Here is a 16941-nt window from a genome sequence, read left to right as displayed (position 1 = left end):
CGGCCCCTTCTCCTGGCCCGGCCCGACCCGACCCGTTCCCTTTTCCCGGCCCCTTCTCCCGGCCCGGCCTGGCCTTTGGTGCCGCCGTGGGGGCGGGCCCGGGGAGCGGCGGGGGCGGGTGTTTGGCTCCCCGGCCAAACGGGTTCTGAATCCCGGTCGTTTGGGCACCGCTCTCGTGTCGGTTACCGGGAGTTTCACAGAACCCTGTTTGCATTTGAAGCCCTGCAGGAAAGGTAAGGGTTTCAGGAGAGCGTTTCCCCAGCCACAGATGCTGGGGAAAGGACTGCTGAGGGGACGTGGCGTTCAAGGCTAAACCGTGCCGCCGGCTACTAGCAGAGGGCGTGCAGCCAGTTCAAGCATCTGCAAAAACATTACAACACATGTCATACACGGCAGTAGATTCAGTGCTGTAGCACTGAGTTGGCACATCCCGTGCCAAATTTCAGTTCTGCTGTCTCTGTAAATTGCAGGAAAATGGGAAAACGTTGCTTCCTCACGTTGGAACTGACATGGGTGTGTTTGAAAGCTTAGTTTTGGCAATACTTCTTAATACCAATCTTCTATAACCACTAAGTTGCTAGTGCAGAAAATGACGGTCAATATCCTGGAAAGAATCTGTCATCTTAGCATTCAGTGTTTATTTTCAGTTCTTTGTTTTTATCCTTGCTGTCTGGTCACAGTATACAGAGAAGTTTTTCACTTAGTTGTTAACAAAAAAAAAAAAACAACAAACACCAAACCCCAACAAAACCAGCAGAGAAAACACCACATAGTAAGAATGTATTTGTGTCTGTTACTTTGTGACAATGTTTATGTGTAAAGAAGCTAAACACCTGTGTGTCTGCTCTATGTAGGGATATGAGTAAGGAGCTTAAATCCAGTAACCATTAGTTCATACTATTGCTGTAGCTCGTTCTGAATGACTCATTTTGAGATGAAAGTCATACTGAAAAACCTGTTTTTGACAACATCACAATGATTGCTCCAGATCAGTTCAGATAGAGCAGAGCAGCCATGACATGCTGTTGCAGACAGCATATGGATAACCACAATGAACATGAAAAGTATAAACGTTAAGTATCCTGGGATCAAAAGGCACCACAGAATTTTGGCTGGACAAAGGACTGAGTTGTGCAGCTAACCCAGCAAGTGGGGAGAGAGAGAGTACATGCAGGTCACTTACTACAAAGGAAGAGGTGAGCGACATGTTACAGCAATGAAACTCTAGGCTTAATGTAAGAATTGATAGTCAAAGTTAGAAATTTAAATCTGTATTTACATACCAGTATAACTACTTTCATTTAAAAAAAAACCCTGAACATCCATATCACATGCTGAAATTTCAAGTGGCGCACAAGGGAATTTTACAAGAATCTCCCAGCTACACACAAAAAGGCATACAAGTAACATTTTTGCTTCACAGATCTAGTTAATGTTTTGGGACATCTCATGCATGGGATTGAGTTCCTATTTAACCATCTCTTGCACTATCTCATTCTGCCTATTTGACACATTAAACACAGTAAATCATAGTCTGGTAGCCAACACATGGTTTGCACATACCACAGGCTTGGACAACAAGGGATTCTACAGTGCCAACCTTAATTTCTTCCTACTGGCAATGCACATGTAGAAATGTCTCAGACTGAGTTTACGCCTAATGTTTCTTTTCCTCAGGAAATATGTCTTCATGTATTGCTAAAGAGAACAAATTCAGTCTAGACACTGTAAAGAATGGGAGGAGATTTAGAACATAAGAGAGACTATGCATGCAATACTGAATTATGCAGATTTTCTCTGCACTCATAAACCCCTGCATGTCTGGTTCATTTGTTGAGCTAGTACTCAGGTAAGACTGGAAAAAATACAAGGGTGTCTGCAAGTCTCCAGCTGCAAGTAGTGAGATCACTGGACCAGAAGTCTTGCCAACACTCTAAAATAAAAATAAAATAAAAATTACTGCTGCACTGGAGTCAGTGTTTTTATTTACTGATTTTCTGAAATTAAAAAAGGAAGTGTGATGTTTAACTGCTTTATTATGCTGCTTTTAGTGGAGATCTGTGAAGCTGGTTATTGAATCCTGATTAGGGGACATGTCTGTCTCTATGAAGAGAGTTTGAGAAATCATGATATTGTCTTGGGACAGAGGAAAAGTCATAGAAATAAAGAGGAATCAAGTGCAGTACTTCACTTGAAATTTCACAGAATTTGAATATCTGATATGTTTGTAATTGCAAAAAGGAAACAACTTATTTTTATGTATAAACTTTTTTGTTCCTGAGCAATGTAATTGTACATGCCCCTCCAGGCCTCATAGAATAGCATAAACACCATAAATAACATAAATAAATCAATATTGCATAAATGAAACAACTAGTATAAATACAATAGCACAAATTCACTTTAGAGTACCATGAAAAGCTTTTTTTTTTTTTTTTTCTCCTCTGTTTCCTACACAGGTAGGAACCATCAGATGAGCTTACCTTTGTGTGATGTGTCTGACGTGTCCTGATGAGATCCTGCTCTCTCACTCTGAAAGGCCCAGCCAGACCTGGAAGTGAAGAAAACAGCTCTCCAGCAGTGGGCTGGTCAGAGCGCACAGGTACATTTCCCACACCAGCACCACTCATGCTAGCCACAACACAAGCCACCTGAGACGTTAGTACTGCAGTTCCACTGCAAAGATTCCAAGTTACAACTGAACAACAGATTGTCTGGAGTAAAATGACCAACAACTGATGAGTTTTCAGTTTGCAAGATGTGATAAAGCTGCTTCTTGTTAGTTAATGCAAAGGTATGCTTGCTTAAATTAAAACAAAGTTAGCAGCGAGAAACGTAGCTAGGCCAATATCTACACATAACAGTTAATTTTTATGGTTGCCATCTGTATAGTTCTTTGACTCCGTTACACAGTCGACTCAGTCAGCAGGGCAGAAAAGCAATGTTTCCAGACAGTGGACAGTCAGGCTTAAATTCAATGCATTTTGAAAAAAGCACATCTGAATTGTAACTTCTTAAAATATTGTGTGTGCACTGAGAAATGCATAGAAATAATTTGGCCATAGTGACAGCATAAGATGTTTTAAAGCTGAAAATATTGATTAAATTCCTCTTTAGTGAATCTTATTTCCCTCCATGATTCTACCTATATTTCACATGCTCCAGAAGTTTTAAATTCAATTGCAATTAGAATTCTATTTGGATTAGGATCACTTATCTTAAGACTATGTTCTTACATAAATTCTGACTTTTTTTTCCCCTCAAACTGCTGTGTTCATGGGGAGAACAGATAATCAGGGTAGACAATCTTATATATTCATATCATTCAAAGTGTCATATGCAATTAAATTAAATCTGCTTTTGACAGTTTTCCATAGATTACATAAAAAACAGTCATAAGGTGAGCTTCCAAATCAGAAGCATTGGAGCCAAGGAGCTTATATTGAAGGAAGACAGCTACAGAATTCTTGCCCAGCTCAGATTTTCCTCTTTGATTCCTTAATCTGTAAGGGTGGGTGGATACCTTGGAGCTGAAGACTTAGCATGATATGCATTAACATTCAGTTTGTTACAAATGTCTTCAGCCTGATTATCTATGACCCACCTTCGTTACATCTCGTAACTTTTGTAAGATCATAGAAGTTCTATATAATGGCTTTGTTGGTTTCAGTAGAGCTATCTTGACCTAAAACTGGCTAAAGATACTGGTCGTTAAGCTCAACAGTGTCTCTTGGAAGGAAGTAGTCAGATGATAATGCCTAATGGTGGACCTGGCAGTGCTAGGTTAATGGTTGGGCTTGATGATCCTAAAGGTCTTTTCCAAACTAAATGATTCTATCATTCTATAATACTTAGGTGTATTTTCCTTTAAAGAAAACTGTAGTTTTGCAATTTTGTTTCCCATAGATACCAGGTGAAACTGGGAAGTAGCACAGCACTGTGGTTAGTTACAGGACTAATAATAATATATATAATCCTTTCCTTTCACAAGTACCTTATGTGTCTGGAGAATTTGCTAAGACTAGAAATTACTATGCCAAATCTCTGTTGTATGTTTTCCATTTTCCTGGGCAGTTTTGTCGTAGTGACTGGCTGAATACATTTCAATAGACCTGCAAATATAAAGTGTAGCAGAAACACTTTGTTTCCTTTACAATTGTTTTGAATCATAATAAAAAAGAAGAGCTATACAGAGTATAGCCCTGTTGACCCCTAATGGAAATGTAAGGTAGGTGCCCAAGATAAGTGTGCTGAAATACCTCTAGAACTGCTTCTTTCTCCATGCTGACTGTAGAGAGGAAATGGGATCACTAGGTCTGATGTAGACAACTAAACTTTACACAGCCAGGGTAAAGCAAAATAAATCTTGTCCTCCCTACTCACTGAAATGGACAAGGACATCTTACAGGTTTTTAGAAAACTTCCTTCCCTACATTGTCTGGTACAGCTGGAATTGGCTTCATGGGATAGATTAAAATACTTATATTTAATAATATAAATTAAAATAACTAAAATACTTTAAAATTAAAAAAAAAGGCACTTTGCTGATGCTCACAATCAGAGCATCTTCTATGATAATAGTAGATCAGATGTCTGGTTTATAATATTTTTTCCAAAATTTCAGTGAATTCCCTATTATTGCTACTATATTGTCTTCACTGCCTAAGAATTTGATCACTTTTATTTGAGAAAGTCTCTCTGGGAGTTAGTTGGACCATTTAATCAATTTGTTAGAGATCTGATTTCTTTCTGATGGGAAGCGGTGTTACATTTACTGCACCCTTTATCTGCCTTTTATTGAAATTCCCACTTACGGTCAGCATATTTTCACACTTCTTTTAGCTTAGCTAAGAAGCCAGGCCTTAATAGCACATGCAAACTCATGTGCACACTTGTGCACACTTGAGAGAGGTCTAGAGCAAAACATTCTTAAAGCTATATACAGTAGCAGAGGAAATGTTTTTAAAAGCTCCTCATTTATCAGGAAAATATTGTAGCAATAATGTTAGTAAAGTCATTAAAAACCTGGATTATTTAGTCAATATTGCAACTGCCATCTGCTTCAGTCAGTCCAGGCCAAGAGCATGATTTATGCGAGTGGTGCCTCACTTATCAACTAATTCAGTTAAACTGGTAATGCTTTTTGCAGGCTTCAGCCCCTGACAGTTGTGGAAGGGAACAGAAGAAAAGCCATATTAATTTCCAGCATCAGAATCCCAGGTAACCTCATTAGGCTGATCACAGTTCCGATCTGTTTGCTGCTGAGTGAACACAGCTCTTGGATTCATTTTCCAGGGAAGAGATCTGTGAGGGTGATTCTGGCATTCCCCTCCTGTGCAGACCTTACTGCTTTGGTAAGGTGTGTGCCTATCAGCTTCATGAGAATGTGGTAGTGAAGGGAGCACAGCTCTGCCAGATAATACCTTGTGAAGCTCATTGAGCTGAGTAATGTTTGAAACGAATGCCTGTCAATAACATGCCTGTCTAGAGATGCCATGATCATCTGACCTTCTCTTTGTGTCCTGGGTTTTTCCAGTGATGGCAAAGAACCATTATGTGTTGCCAGTGAACAGCAAGAACAGGCTGCTCATAAGTCACCTAATGGAAATGGGTGTAGGCATAGTTCATGTGACATCCTCCGCTCCTACTGCCAGTGAAAACCCCCTCTCTGCAATCATGGTGTGTTGCCAGCGTTTTGATTGGGTGGTCTGCTGCTTTGCTATGAGTTCTCTGAGTTTGCTTTGAGTGCTCAAGCAGTAATTCTCAGCTATGAGAAGGAGCACCCACAGCCAGTCCTCCTGATAATCGTCATAAAAAACAAATGTATGTATCAGTGTCTAGGGGGAAGGCTGTCCACTTGTTCATGTTCCAAAAATCCTGAATAAGTGGGTAATTTACATAAGAATGTTTAAATTGCTGTAGTGCTAGGCACAGACTCATTCTGGAGACTTCTCCTTAGTAAGAAGTGACAACCCTCTTTAGTTGCTAGTCACTGAGAAATAGCATTGCAGTAATATGGTAACCAGAAAGCGCGCTCTCATCTGCACCTGACACTGCTCTGCTTTGGGCCATTTTGCCAGAAAAGGAGAATAAAGCTGTGTCCTGCTTACGTCCCTATCCCTTCTGCTTGCTTCAGTATTGGTTTTCACTACAGGACAGTAGGTGAGACTGAAAACAGAACAGAGGACAAAACCATTTGAAAGATATTGAAGATACAATGCTTTCCAACCCATTTTGCAGAAGGATGGATGGTCTGTTTAGATTTTTTTCCCCCAGAACTTATCAGCCCCCTGCTGGAATTTCATTACAATCCCTGCTTCCAAATTATTAATGGCTGAAGGGAGGGAGCAGGTGGGAGATCCTCTCTTGACTCCTCCGGCTGTGCTCCCTACCCTAAAATACAGGGTCTTCTCCCATCCCAGTGAGTCCACAGGGACCTCCAACATAGTGGGATGCACAAAGGACAGAGTCACCATGCCCAAGGGGGCAGGGACATGAGGGGGTCATGGCTGGCTCTCCTGGCTGAGGGCACATGCTTTTCTGCTTCAATCTCCACTTGTTTCTTAACAGATAACGTGTTTGGGACTTGCCTTTTTTCAGTCTGTGCTTCTAAGGAAAGAAGACTTACATGCTTATGCCTCTTCCCTGAATGTGTATCTGCAATAAATGTTGAAGCTGTGGAGTTATTTCATGTATTTTGACAAAGGGCTAGAAGCCTTGAAGATACTCTGTCCAATTCATGAAAGTGTGGAGAGGAGTAGAGTGGAATAGAGTAGAACATTTCAGTTGGAAAGGACCTACAACAATAATCTATTCCCTCTGCCTGACCAATTCAGGGCTGACTGAAAGTTAAAGTGTGCTGTTAAGGGCATTGTCCAAATGTCTCCGAAACACTGACAGGCTTAGGGTGTCAACCAGCTCTCTAGGAAGCCTGTTCCAGTGTTTGACCACACTCTCTCTAAAGAAATAATTTCTGATGTCCAGTCTAAACCTCCCCCGATGTAGCTTGGAACCATTCCCATGGGTCCTATCACTGGATACCAGGGAGAAGAGCTCAGTAGCTCCCTCTCCACCTCCCCTCCTCAGGAAGCTGGAGAGAACAGTGACGTCCCCCTTCAGCCTCCTTTGCTCCAAACCAGGCAAGCCCAAAGTCCCTAGCTGCTCTTCACAAGATATTCCTTCCAGCTCTTCCACCAGCTTTGTTGCCCTCCTCTGGATGCATTCAAGGACCTTCACACTCTTCTTAAATTGCAGGGCCCAGGACTGCACACAAGACTCAAGGTGAAGCCGCACCAACGCTGAATACAGCTGGATAATCACCTCTTCTGACCAGCTGTGATGCTGCGTTCATGCACCCCAGGGTGCAGTTTGCCCTCTCTGCTGACCCATGCTGAGCCTGCTGTCAACCAGCACTACCAGACCCTTTTCTGCGGGCTGCTTGCCAGCCACTCCTCTCCCAGTTTGTGCTGGTGCCCAGCATTACTCCATGGCAGCATATAGAGCTTAGCCTTTGGTTCATGCCATGGAGTGCCCTGGATCTTGCTGCCCTGATCATGCAAACGTATGTACCGCAATTTACAGATCCCTGTCAGTGCAAGCTTTCCTTTGAATGAAAGCTGCAGAAAGGGGTGAGCCTGGGGCACTCTTTGGTCTCCTCTAGCTGTAAGGTTGACATGTGTGCAGGGAATATACCTAGACCTGTAAAACCTGCTTTTTGGAAGCAGACTGTTGTCTGTTTTTCTCCTACTAAAGGAAATGGTTTCCCTCTCACCTGGGAATCAGGAAGATACAGGGGGGAAAGGTATGTGTGTGTGTGTCAAGAAATGAGCCTTCATTAACTCTGTTGCTAACAGAACTACTTTTCTCCTGCCCCTGCTTGCCTGTTACATAAATGCATTTTGCCCTCCAGTGGTATTTTCTGTCTACAGCTGTAACCTGTGATTAAATCAAACTATGTCCAGTAAAGAACAGCCTTGCAGGCCTCTAATGGAAATTCAGCTGTGCATGGATGCAGCATAGGTGGCTCAGTAAGTGGCAGTCCTGCCTGCTTATTAATCAACCAACACATAATATGAATTAAAAAAATGTTGTTCTCATATCCAGGTAACAGATTTTTTTTTAAGGTGGAACCATTAGCCTGTGTAGATTGCAAGCAGAATAATGGTACAGTGATTATTTACACTTTACCTAATGATTTTCTCTTCAGAGGAAATAGGATATAAGTGGTGGCAGGAAAAGAGGTTGTGGAATAATCACATATTGGTATCTTGCACCTAATGAGTTTCTTTTCCATAATCATAAAAGATTATTTTCAGGTGGTTTTGGTAATATATTTAATTTCTCTCTCTAGGGCTACAAGGAGGCCTTTAAGCTACAGACCTGGGGTCTGCTCCTACAGTTACCATTTAAATTGCCATGTTTAGCTGTTTGCTGCTTTTGCATAGGCTCCACAAAATTCACAAATTTTCCACTTAGGGACTAGTCTTACCCATTTATAAACAGATGTATTAGTGACAGGATGTAGGTTTGGTAAAAGATTTGTATTGTCTGGATTCATAAGTGGTACCATGAGAAATATGCTGAGCAGCATTCACTCTGATGTGTAAGAATTATATTAGCTAACAGAGTTAATTGTTGCTAGTTATTGAAAATCTTTGTGAAGCTCAGCTGTATTAGCTTTATTTATTTGACAGTGTATATTGATGTGTTCCTCCTTTCTTACTAATCTGTAGCTTACCAAAACTCAGGTAGCCTAAACAGGGATCATAAATTATATCAAAGAAGTTAAAGCAGATGGCCAGCTGTAACAGAATGAAACAAGCCATGGAAGCTTCCAGTCAATAGTATGGATCAGCATAATGATTCAGTAACCAGTCTACCTTCCAGAGTGCTAAGGGGTATGTAACACATCTACTCTAGTTCTTGTTATTAACTAGCAGCTGATTCACCAGCCATGTTATTCTCCTTCAGAGAACAGCAATTTCCAGGAAGGCAGAAAAGCAAATGCCTGAGGCAGTTACTGCTTCAGCTATGTCAGTCTAATCTATCCCTGTGTTTGTCAGTAGCCTCAGATCCTCACACAAGTCCACTACAGTGCCTGGTCTTGATAGCTTGGGCTGTTATGGATGTATGAAAACAGAGGAAAATGCAGTCTTCCTTGGTCTTTATGATACAGAAGAGGCATGAACAAGTTCTAGTTCAAATTGCTATTTACCTTCATAGCAGACTTTTCTTGTATGCATTGTCATTATGAGGATGTGTGAGCCACAGACATAACACCCAGTGACTAACTGTCTCCCTGAAACTTTAAATGCTTCTCTAATCACCCAGCTCTGATTGCATTAATTTTGAGTAGCCATAAACCCCAATGTCTTCCTGGGGCTAACAGCATATGGACACAACGTTTGTATAATGCATTCATGCTGTGAAATCTCCCTTGACAGTCTTGTTACTCATCAGAGGTTTGTCAGTGCTAAGGTAGGGATGTATGGGAGAATTAAGCTAGGGAGTAGTGTTATGGTTATTTGTAGTACAATCCCAAATCCACACAAAGCACCGCTGAGGTTTGTGAGATTTGTCAAGGCAAGACTAAGTAGCTCAGGGCCTAGCGGCAATTTTTACTTCTTTTTTTCAAAATTTACCACATACGTGTCATCAAAAAGCATTTTCCTCAGTTCATATGCAAAGATCTAGGTATGTATATTTGCAGCAATAGTTTGCAGCTACAGCAACTGCATACTGACAAGTGGTACATGCATGCAGGAATATTACCTGTAACATTCACAGAATCCTGCAGGTTCAGTGTGTTTCTAGAGGTACTAGAATGTTAACCCCTCTGTCTGCATGTAAGGTCCCAATATTTTTTTTTAATTGGGATTGTGTGTAAATGTTTTAATTTTTAGAAGGAATACCCTTTTATAAAAAAAACACATAGAAGTAATTATTTTATGATATTTTTGCATAACTATCTGTAGAAGCTTAATAGGAACCTAGTTCATAATTTACTCTACAATGAGAAGCCTGAAATAAGATGTGGAAAAGAGGTGCATTTTTAAAATCAGCTGAACCAGTTTACAGTGATTAATACCCATGTATTGCCTATTTGATCTTTAAGAAAATATTGAAACAGACAGACAGTACATCCAATTTTCACAGCCTGTTCTGCACTCCTTACTGAAAATAATGCAAAGTGATACATAGTGAGAAGCAGAATGGGATCCTGCCAGGCAGTGACATGTAGCTGTGAGCTGCTGCAGATCAGTACCAAAGTAAGCGAGAACATCAGGAAAAGAGATCATGCTATGCTGGGACATGGGTGCAAAACTGAATAAGCATCATGGAAGTCTGGATTTTGTTTGACTTTTGCATTTGACTCTACTTGGTTGATTCATTGTGAAAAAAAATCCAGTAGTCTGCCCCGTTTCCCTCTACCTTTCTTTCATGCCTTTGTTCCTTATTAGAAATTGCCATATTCCCTCCATTCTTCATGTTGAGATCCTTCACCTTCTTCCTGTATTCCAAAGGACACCCCTGTCCCCACCCTGCCAATCTGTCCTTTAGTCTTTATTTTTCAACTCGGAGGTCTTTCCAGTTTGCAGTCTCCAGTTGTTTCAGTCCTTTTCTCTGCCAGGCATAGCTTGGAATGATTCTGAGTTGAAAGAATGTATTTTCTTAGCCAGGAAGAGATAAGGGATGGCTTCAAATGCTTAGATGGCTGTGCACACAAACAGATCATAGAACCATAGAATAGTTTGGGTTGGAAGGGACCTTAAAGACCATCTAGCTCCAACCCCCCGCCATGGGCAGGGACACCTGCCACTAGACCAGGTTGCTCCAAGCCCCATCCAGCCTGGCCTTGGACACTGCCAGGGATGGGGCATCCACAGCTGCTCTGGGCAGCCTGTGCCAGCGCCTCACCACCCTCACAGTAAAGAACTTCTTCCTAGCATCTAATCTAAATGCACCCTCTTTCAGTTTAAAACCGTTACCTCTTGTATCCTATCACCTTTCCTACAGTGAACTGTTAGAAGAATTCCTAGACTTCCCCCAGAAGACCCCAAAAAACAAAACCAGAATTACAGCACCCATTTTTGCCATTAGGCCTCAAACCCCTCTGCATTACCAGTTTCGTTGCCTTTACTGATTATGTTACTATTCTAAGCTTACCTTTGGTGCTTGCTGCTTGTGTCAAGTTTTTTTAATCTCTAGAAACATACGTCAGTTTACAGAACAAAAGCATGATAAGCTTCTACCATACCAGTGAATATTTTTTTCCCATTTGTGATCCTTCATTGTGAAATTATACAGGTGCAGATTAAGGCTCGGTGCCACGTGGCTGTTTGGCTGAGCCTGGCCTCTAGAGACCTCCAGGCCAAGTGACATGGTCAGTTCAGTTTCAGTTTCAAACGGGCAGAGGCAGGAGGAACATTCTCTCCCTTTCTTTACAGGCAAATCTTCAAATAGTCCTGCAGGATTACTACCAGTTTAAACCATTGTGGAGTTATCTACAATCAACAGTGAGCTTGGAGCCTGTTACAGTTACTTTGTGCCGTATGCACGTGGACCTCACCCTTGTGCTGAAGAAGACAGGTAGATTTTCTAGTACTTTCCTCCTAGCTGCAGGTGCTTCTGTGCTTTTCTGAACACTATCCCTTTGAGCTAAAATCCTTTGGAAAAGTCCGTTTCGCCATGACGAACCCCAGAATAGCAGTTCTAGCCTGTATTACTGTGACTTAACATTTTTCCTCTGTCTCCCCAAAACTCTTTAAACCAGTCTGGGGGTCATCGAACTCCTCCAGACTCTCCCAAGTCTGCCCAGAGCCTGAGCTGTGCCAGATTGGCAATTACACAAAGCTCTCTGTCCATATATCTTTAAAGCATGCTCTAGTAGTGTTAACAGCTTGATTCAGTCATTAACAAAAAACTGCAAAAAGCCAAGCCAACTGCTGCAGGTGACAGCAATCAATTTGGCAGGGTGGAAAGGGACAGCTGTGTCCTTGTATTTAAGGGGAGAGCCTGAGGCAAAGGAAACCTGAGTCCTGCTGAGGCAGGTGAGGAGCACCTGGGAGTTGGTGCTGTTGATTTATATAACTTGGTGCTGGGCCCCACTGCACCTGAGGTAAGCTGTTCCTTGACTTAGACACTCCGTGTGTGCAGTCTGCTTTTCCAAGAAAAGGGATTTTGAATAATGCTTGAAAATTGTCCTTTCCCCCACATTTCTGGTAATGCAAATGGAGAACTAGCAGATGAATATTTGTGCCTCAGGGAAACCTAGGGAAGCATGAACTAACCAAGGACTTGGAGAAAAGCTTGTTTTAAGCCAGTAGCTCAAGTAAAAGGACCCCTTAACTGAAAGGTCAAAAAGAAACTAAAAAAGCTGTTAGTCATGCTCTGCAGGAAAACTGTAGATTAGATTCTCAGGGATCAGATTCCAGTTCACAGACTTTTGCAGGACTTTCACCCCAGAAAGAAGTCAGGAAGATAGATGTTTGCTTTTCATGCACAGGTTCCTCAGTGCGGATCAGCTCAGTAGACAGCAGAGGTTGCCTCTAAAAAGCCAGCAGGATTCCCTCGTAGTGGGAAAAGAATATCTTGCTACATTATTTGGGTGAAATTGCCCTCTTCTTTTCTTAGAGTAGGCGGCTGATGGGAGGGTGCTTCCGTACGGCACCTTGCCTTCTCAGTCTTACTGCCTGCTCTCAGGCCAGATGTTGTGGACAGATTCTTGCAGATCTTCAGTTCTTTCTTACTCTTCCCCCTTGTCTGCTCCTCCTATCCTCTGCGTTTCTGCAGGTGATGTAATGGTAGGAGCAGGACAGACAACAGGGCAGCCTGCCTCACCTGTGCATCTGTTTACATATTCCTCATCTGGCCTATATTAAGGGGTTGGAAGTTAAAAGTATCCTTTTTTGATTCTGCTCTTCATTGACTTTATTCACCCATTTTACATCTGTCCAACACAGTTACACTCAAGACTCTGATCTTTCTAGGGATGTAATATCTTCAAACCAGAAAGCACTGTCAGCACCTTGCTGAATTCCAGCTTCCCAAAAAATGGCAGAGTTAACCAAGGCTTAAAAATATCATAGTTCTGTTGAAGAGAATAGTCACTCCTTATTGCACTCACTGGTACCTATCTGTAATGCTATTAGATTAATTCGGCCTGCAGCATAGCTAGAGACAGAGCTTGGAAGCACTCAGTTTTTGTTGTCTGCTAGAGAAGCCCAGTGCTAGCCTGAGCTGCTATAGCCTCTAGTTTCTATAACCATGTGGATATTTCACAAGGGTCAATGAGATACAGATGTTACAGCAAATTTTGTTAAAATTTTCTTACATTTCAGAGGTGGAAAAAAGGGAGGCTTTGGTGGGAGAAAATGATATCAAGTATTTTTCTGGGATCTAGTGATTCTCTGGGATCAGATAGAATGATCAAATAGTGTTTGTGCTTTCTGGGAAAATGAAGGAGGCCCAGTAACCTCCCATTTCCCTTGCTCTGTTATTCTGGGAGAATCTTCTCTTTTGGAAACACTGCATCAGTTACATCTAACCATACTAAGTGCCCTGTTCATTTTTGTTTCTCGTATAACTACTCTTTCTTCTTTGTGCGACAGGGAATAAAAACAGGTTAATCAGTTACTGGTTATTCCAGCAGCAGCTGAACAGTCTCTTATGTGTTCCCAGCTGTAAGTAATCTAAAATCTGTCTTTTGCTTTTATCTAGGTACTGATATATTCCATATTGCCAAGCCTTCCAGCAGCAAATGAAGAATATGACTTTGTTCTTCATTTCCATTATATATTTGCTTTTGAAAGCCACTGGCACCAAAGAGGTTATATTTGGTCATAATAATTTCACAGAATATCAAGTGGGTAACATGAACCTGATTCTCTCTGTCCCACATGGTGGGTCAATGGAACCCAAAGACATCCCTGATCGAGAAGCTGCCTGTTTGGATGCAAACACATCCTCTTGTATCTTCTCTCATAAGTGTCCGCCTGGAAGTAATCAAAATTATAAGAAATGCAAAGTGTCTACCAACCAAGACAGGTATACTATAGAAGTGGCTCAGGCTCTTGCTGAAGAAATTAATGAAATTACTGATGGCTTCTTCCCACACATTGTTATAAACCACCTACAGAGGTTCAAGATGGATGCTAACAGGGAAAAGGAAGAAGCCTCCTTTGGAATTCCCCAAGCAGAACAGTCCTGGGAAGAGTATATGGGATTTTTGACCACTGCAAAATCACAGATGACAGGGGGCCTGATTCTGGATATCCATGGACAAGCACATCCTGAACGGTGGATAGAACTAGGTTACACACTTCCAAAAACTTCCCTTAACTCAGGTGTCTTTTCTGCATCAAGTTCCTCAATTAGCCATCTAGCCAGTCAGCTAGTCAATGTGTCTTCTGAGAATTTAGTTGCAGGGAACAGAAGTTTGGGTAAATATATTGAAGAACAAAATAACAGTTATGTTTGCGTGCCTTCTCCGTCCAATCCTAGCCCAAATAACGGGAGCTATTATAGTGGTGGATATATAACAAAGACTTTTGGTTCCCGTAGTTCTGGCACTGTTGATGCCATTCAGCTTGAACTACCCCAGTGGGTGAGGGCAGCTGAAGAACGTCACAGATTTTGTAAAGCACTGGCAAGGGCTGTAATGAAATTCTGGCAAACTAACTACTGCAGCCAGTACAACCATGAATTTCTGCCGTGCTGAAAGAGGCTGTTTGGTTAAGATACCTTTCCGTAATACAGTTATGATCTGGAACAACTGATACACCTGGAACATGTAAGCCCGCAAAATAACTGTGGATGCTGGTGGAAAGACACGAACCTGCAAAGAAATACAGAGCCATCGACATAGAGAAAATCCACAGCTAATACCAACAAATCATTTAACACACAGCGTTGTGCTCGATACAGCATCGAAAAGACTGCTTGAAGATGGGTGGGTGTATTTGGAAGTATCACTTGCCTGGTATGCTTCTCTGTGCTCAATTTCTTTCCGGTAGCATCCTTTTTTCTTTAGCCCACAATAAACAAGTATTCTTCTAATGAATTCCTTGCAGTGCAGTGCCTTAGTAGATTATCTTTTGAAAGAAATGAAGTGTCTCTGTTTTTCCTGTGACAGTTAAGAAAAACAATTGGATAATATCATTGTGTAAAATGTTTGGGGCTAGGACCAGTTTCCATTTGGTATTTATAAACCCCCAGGAGTTGGAACTTCTTGAGTAAACAGTAATGCTGAGGAATGACACACAGTCTGAACACACTTCAGGTTTTGTTAATTTAATGAATTATGGAAAAAGAAGTCGGAGAGCATTATAGCACTATAATTTTGTCACAGTTTAAATAACACAACAGTAAGGTAGTAACTGAATGGAAGGCTGTTAAAGATAACACAAGTCATGCATTTTTGACAGTTTTCCTTGCAGTGTGGTTCCCTCCTGAGAGCTGGTTCAATGATTTCATTCGGCATAGGATTAAAGAATTGGTTGTTACTGGGAACAGTATTACATTATGGATGGGCTGTTCTGCGCAGTGGAGAGTATAGTGGCATAAGTAGACATGAGTACAAATCAGCTCTTGGAAAACAGGCAATTAATAAGAAAAGCAAAGGGAGCAGGCAGCAAGACTGAAAAGAGTTAAATTCAAAAATTAAGAACCTATGAAGTCCCAGCAGTGCCTAAAGGTTTGGTAAAAAGAAAAGAGTGAGTAAATAGTTCTGAGTAAACAGTCAGTTCTAGGTAAGTAAATAGTCAGTTAATAAACCGAAGTGGGATATCTGCATGTTGCAAACACAGTAAAATATTTTAGTTCTAACTATAAACAGGGACAATACCAAAGAGAAAATCTTATGCAATTACAAAGCATAATGTGTAAAAGCATCAAAAGAAATGGGTAAGGATCTCTGAACCTGAACTGTTCATCTTAAATAATCTTTGAAGACTAGGCAGTTTTCAGGTAACTGGAAGAGGGTTGATGTAGCTGTCTTACAAAGGCAAACAGGACTCGGGGAACTGCAGGGGGTGTTACCTTTCGCATGCTAACTGCTAAATCACGGGGTGCATGAAGGGAACACAAGTAACAAATGGAGATTACACTTTTTCTGGTGCTGCTTGGTTTGTCAGACAAGTTCAGGTTTAGTTTTAACCACAAGGTTGGTTAGTGTGGTGGGTTGACCCTGGCAGACACTAAGTGCTCACCCAGTTGCTTGCTTACTTGTCCCAGTGGGATGGGGGAGAGATTTGGAAGAGTAAAAGTGAGAAAACTCATGGGTCAAGATAAAGACAGTTTTAATAGGTGAAGCAAAACTGCATGTGGGAGCAAAGCAAGATAAGGGATTAATCCACTACTTCCCATCAGCAGGCAGATGTTTATCCGCTTCCTGGGAAGCAGGGCCTCAGCACGCATAATGGTTACTTGGGAAGATAAACACCATAACCATGAATATCTTGCTTTCCTCCTCCATTCCATGAGCTCCTGTTGCTGAGAAGGACATTATATGGTATGGAGTATCTCTGGCCAGTTCAGATCACGTGTCCTGGCTGTGTCCTCTCCCAGGTTCTTGTGCACGTTCAGGTTACTTGCTGGGGGTGGGAAAAAAACACTTTGAAATCCAGAACACAGCCACCATATAGGCTGCTGTGAACAAAATAAGGTTCATACCAGCCAGACCTGGTACATTTGATCATAGTATTTTTAAATATACTCCCACAGGATATTTTGCTAAAAAAAGAAGCAGTATTACCCCAAAATCCACCATAGCCCTACAACAAGTTGAAGACAGGTAAATCATTGCAAGCCATTGTATAGTCAGCTTATCAGAAGACAGTCTTTCCAAGGAGGCCAGCAGATCAAGCACTGTTCATTACCAGTAATATAGGAAAACCACTACTTTCCCCAAAATAGCGGGTAACAATGGCACTGGTTACAAGG

General features: G+C 41.6%; 1 protein-coding gene across 7 annotated transcripts; it reads left to right on the top strand.

Moving 5' to 3' along the window:
• The first annotated feature begins 13 nt into the window (after positions 1-13).
• On the top strand, positions 14-15061 carry LOC121090416. 7 transcript variants are annotated; one of them, XM_040598943.1, is made up of 6 exons: positions 14-233; positions 2460-2602; positions 7929-8027; positions 8733-8897; positions 11448-11589; positions 13720-15061. In XM_040598943.1, the coding sequence occupies exon 6, from the start codon at positions 13760-13762 to the stop codon at positions 14717-14719; it is 960 nt and encodes a 319-aa protein (XP_040454877.1). In that variant the 5' UTR covers positions 14-233; positions 2460-2602; positions 7929-8027; positions 8733-8897; positions 11448-11589; positions 13720-13759; the 3' UTR covers positions 14720-15061. The 7 variants fall into 7 exon arrangements, with proteins under 7 accessions (XP_040454877.1, XP_040454878.1, XP_040454876.1 ...); XM_040598944.1 differs by lacking the exons at positions 7929-8027; positions 8733-8897 and adding an exon at positions 7255-7281; XM_040598942.1 differs by lacking the exons at positions 7929-8027; positions 8733-8897 and adding an exon at positions 5150-5220.
• The last annotated feature ends 1880 nt before the right edge of the window (positions 15062-16941 follow it).

Source organism: Falco naumanni, chromosome 6 (genome assembly GCF_017639655.2).
Source record: "Falco naumanni isolate bFalNau1 chromosome 6, bFalNau1.pat, whole genome shotgun sequence".
In the NCBI taxonomy this organism is placed as follows: domain Eukaryota; kingdom Metazoa; phylum Chordata; class Aves; order Falconiformes; family Falconidae; genus Falco; species Falco naumanni.
This window is presented reverse-complemented; position numbering and strand designations above follow the sequence as displayed.

Excerpts from the sequence above, each read along its gene's own strand:
- LOC121090416 (XM_040598939.1), top strand. The coding sequence starts at position 13,760 with ATGAAGAATATGACTTTGTTCTTCATTTCCATTATATATTTGCTTTTG.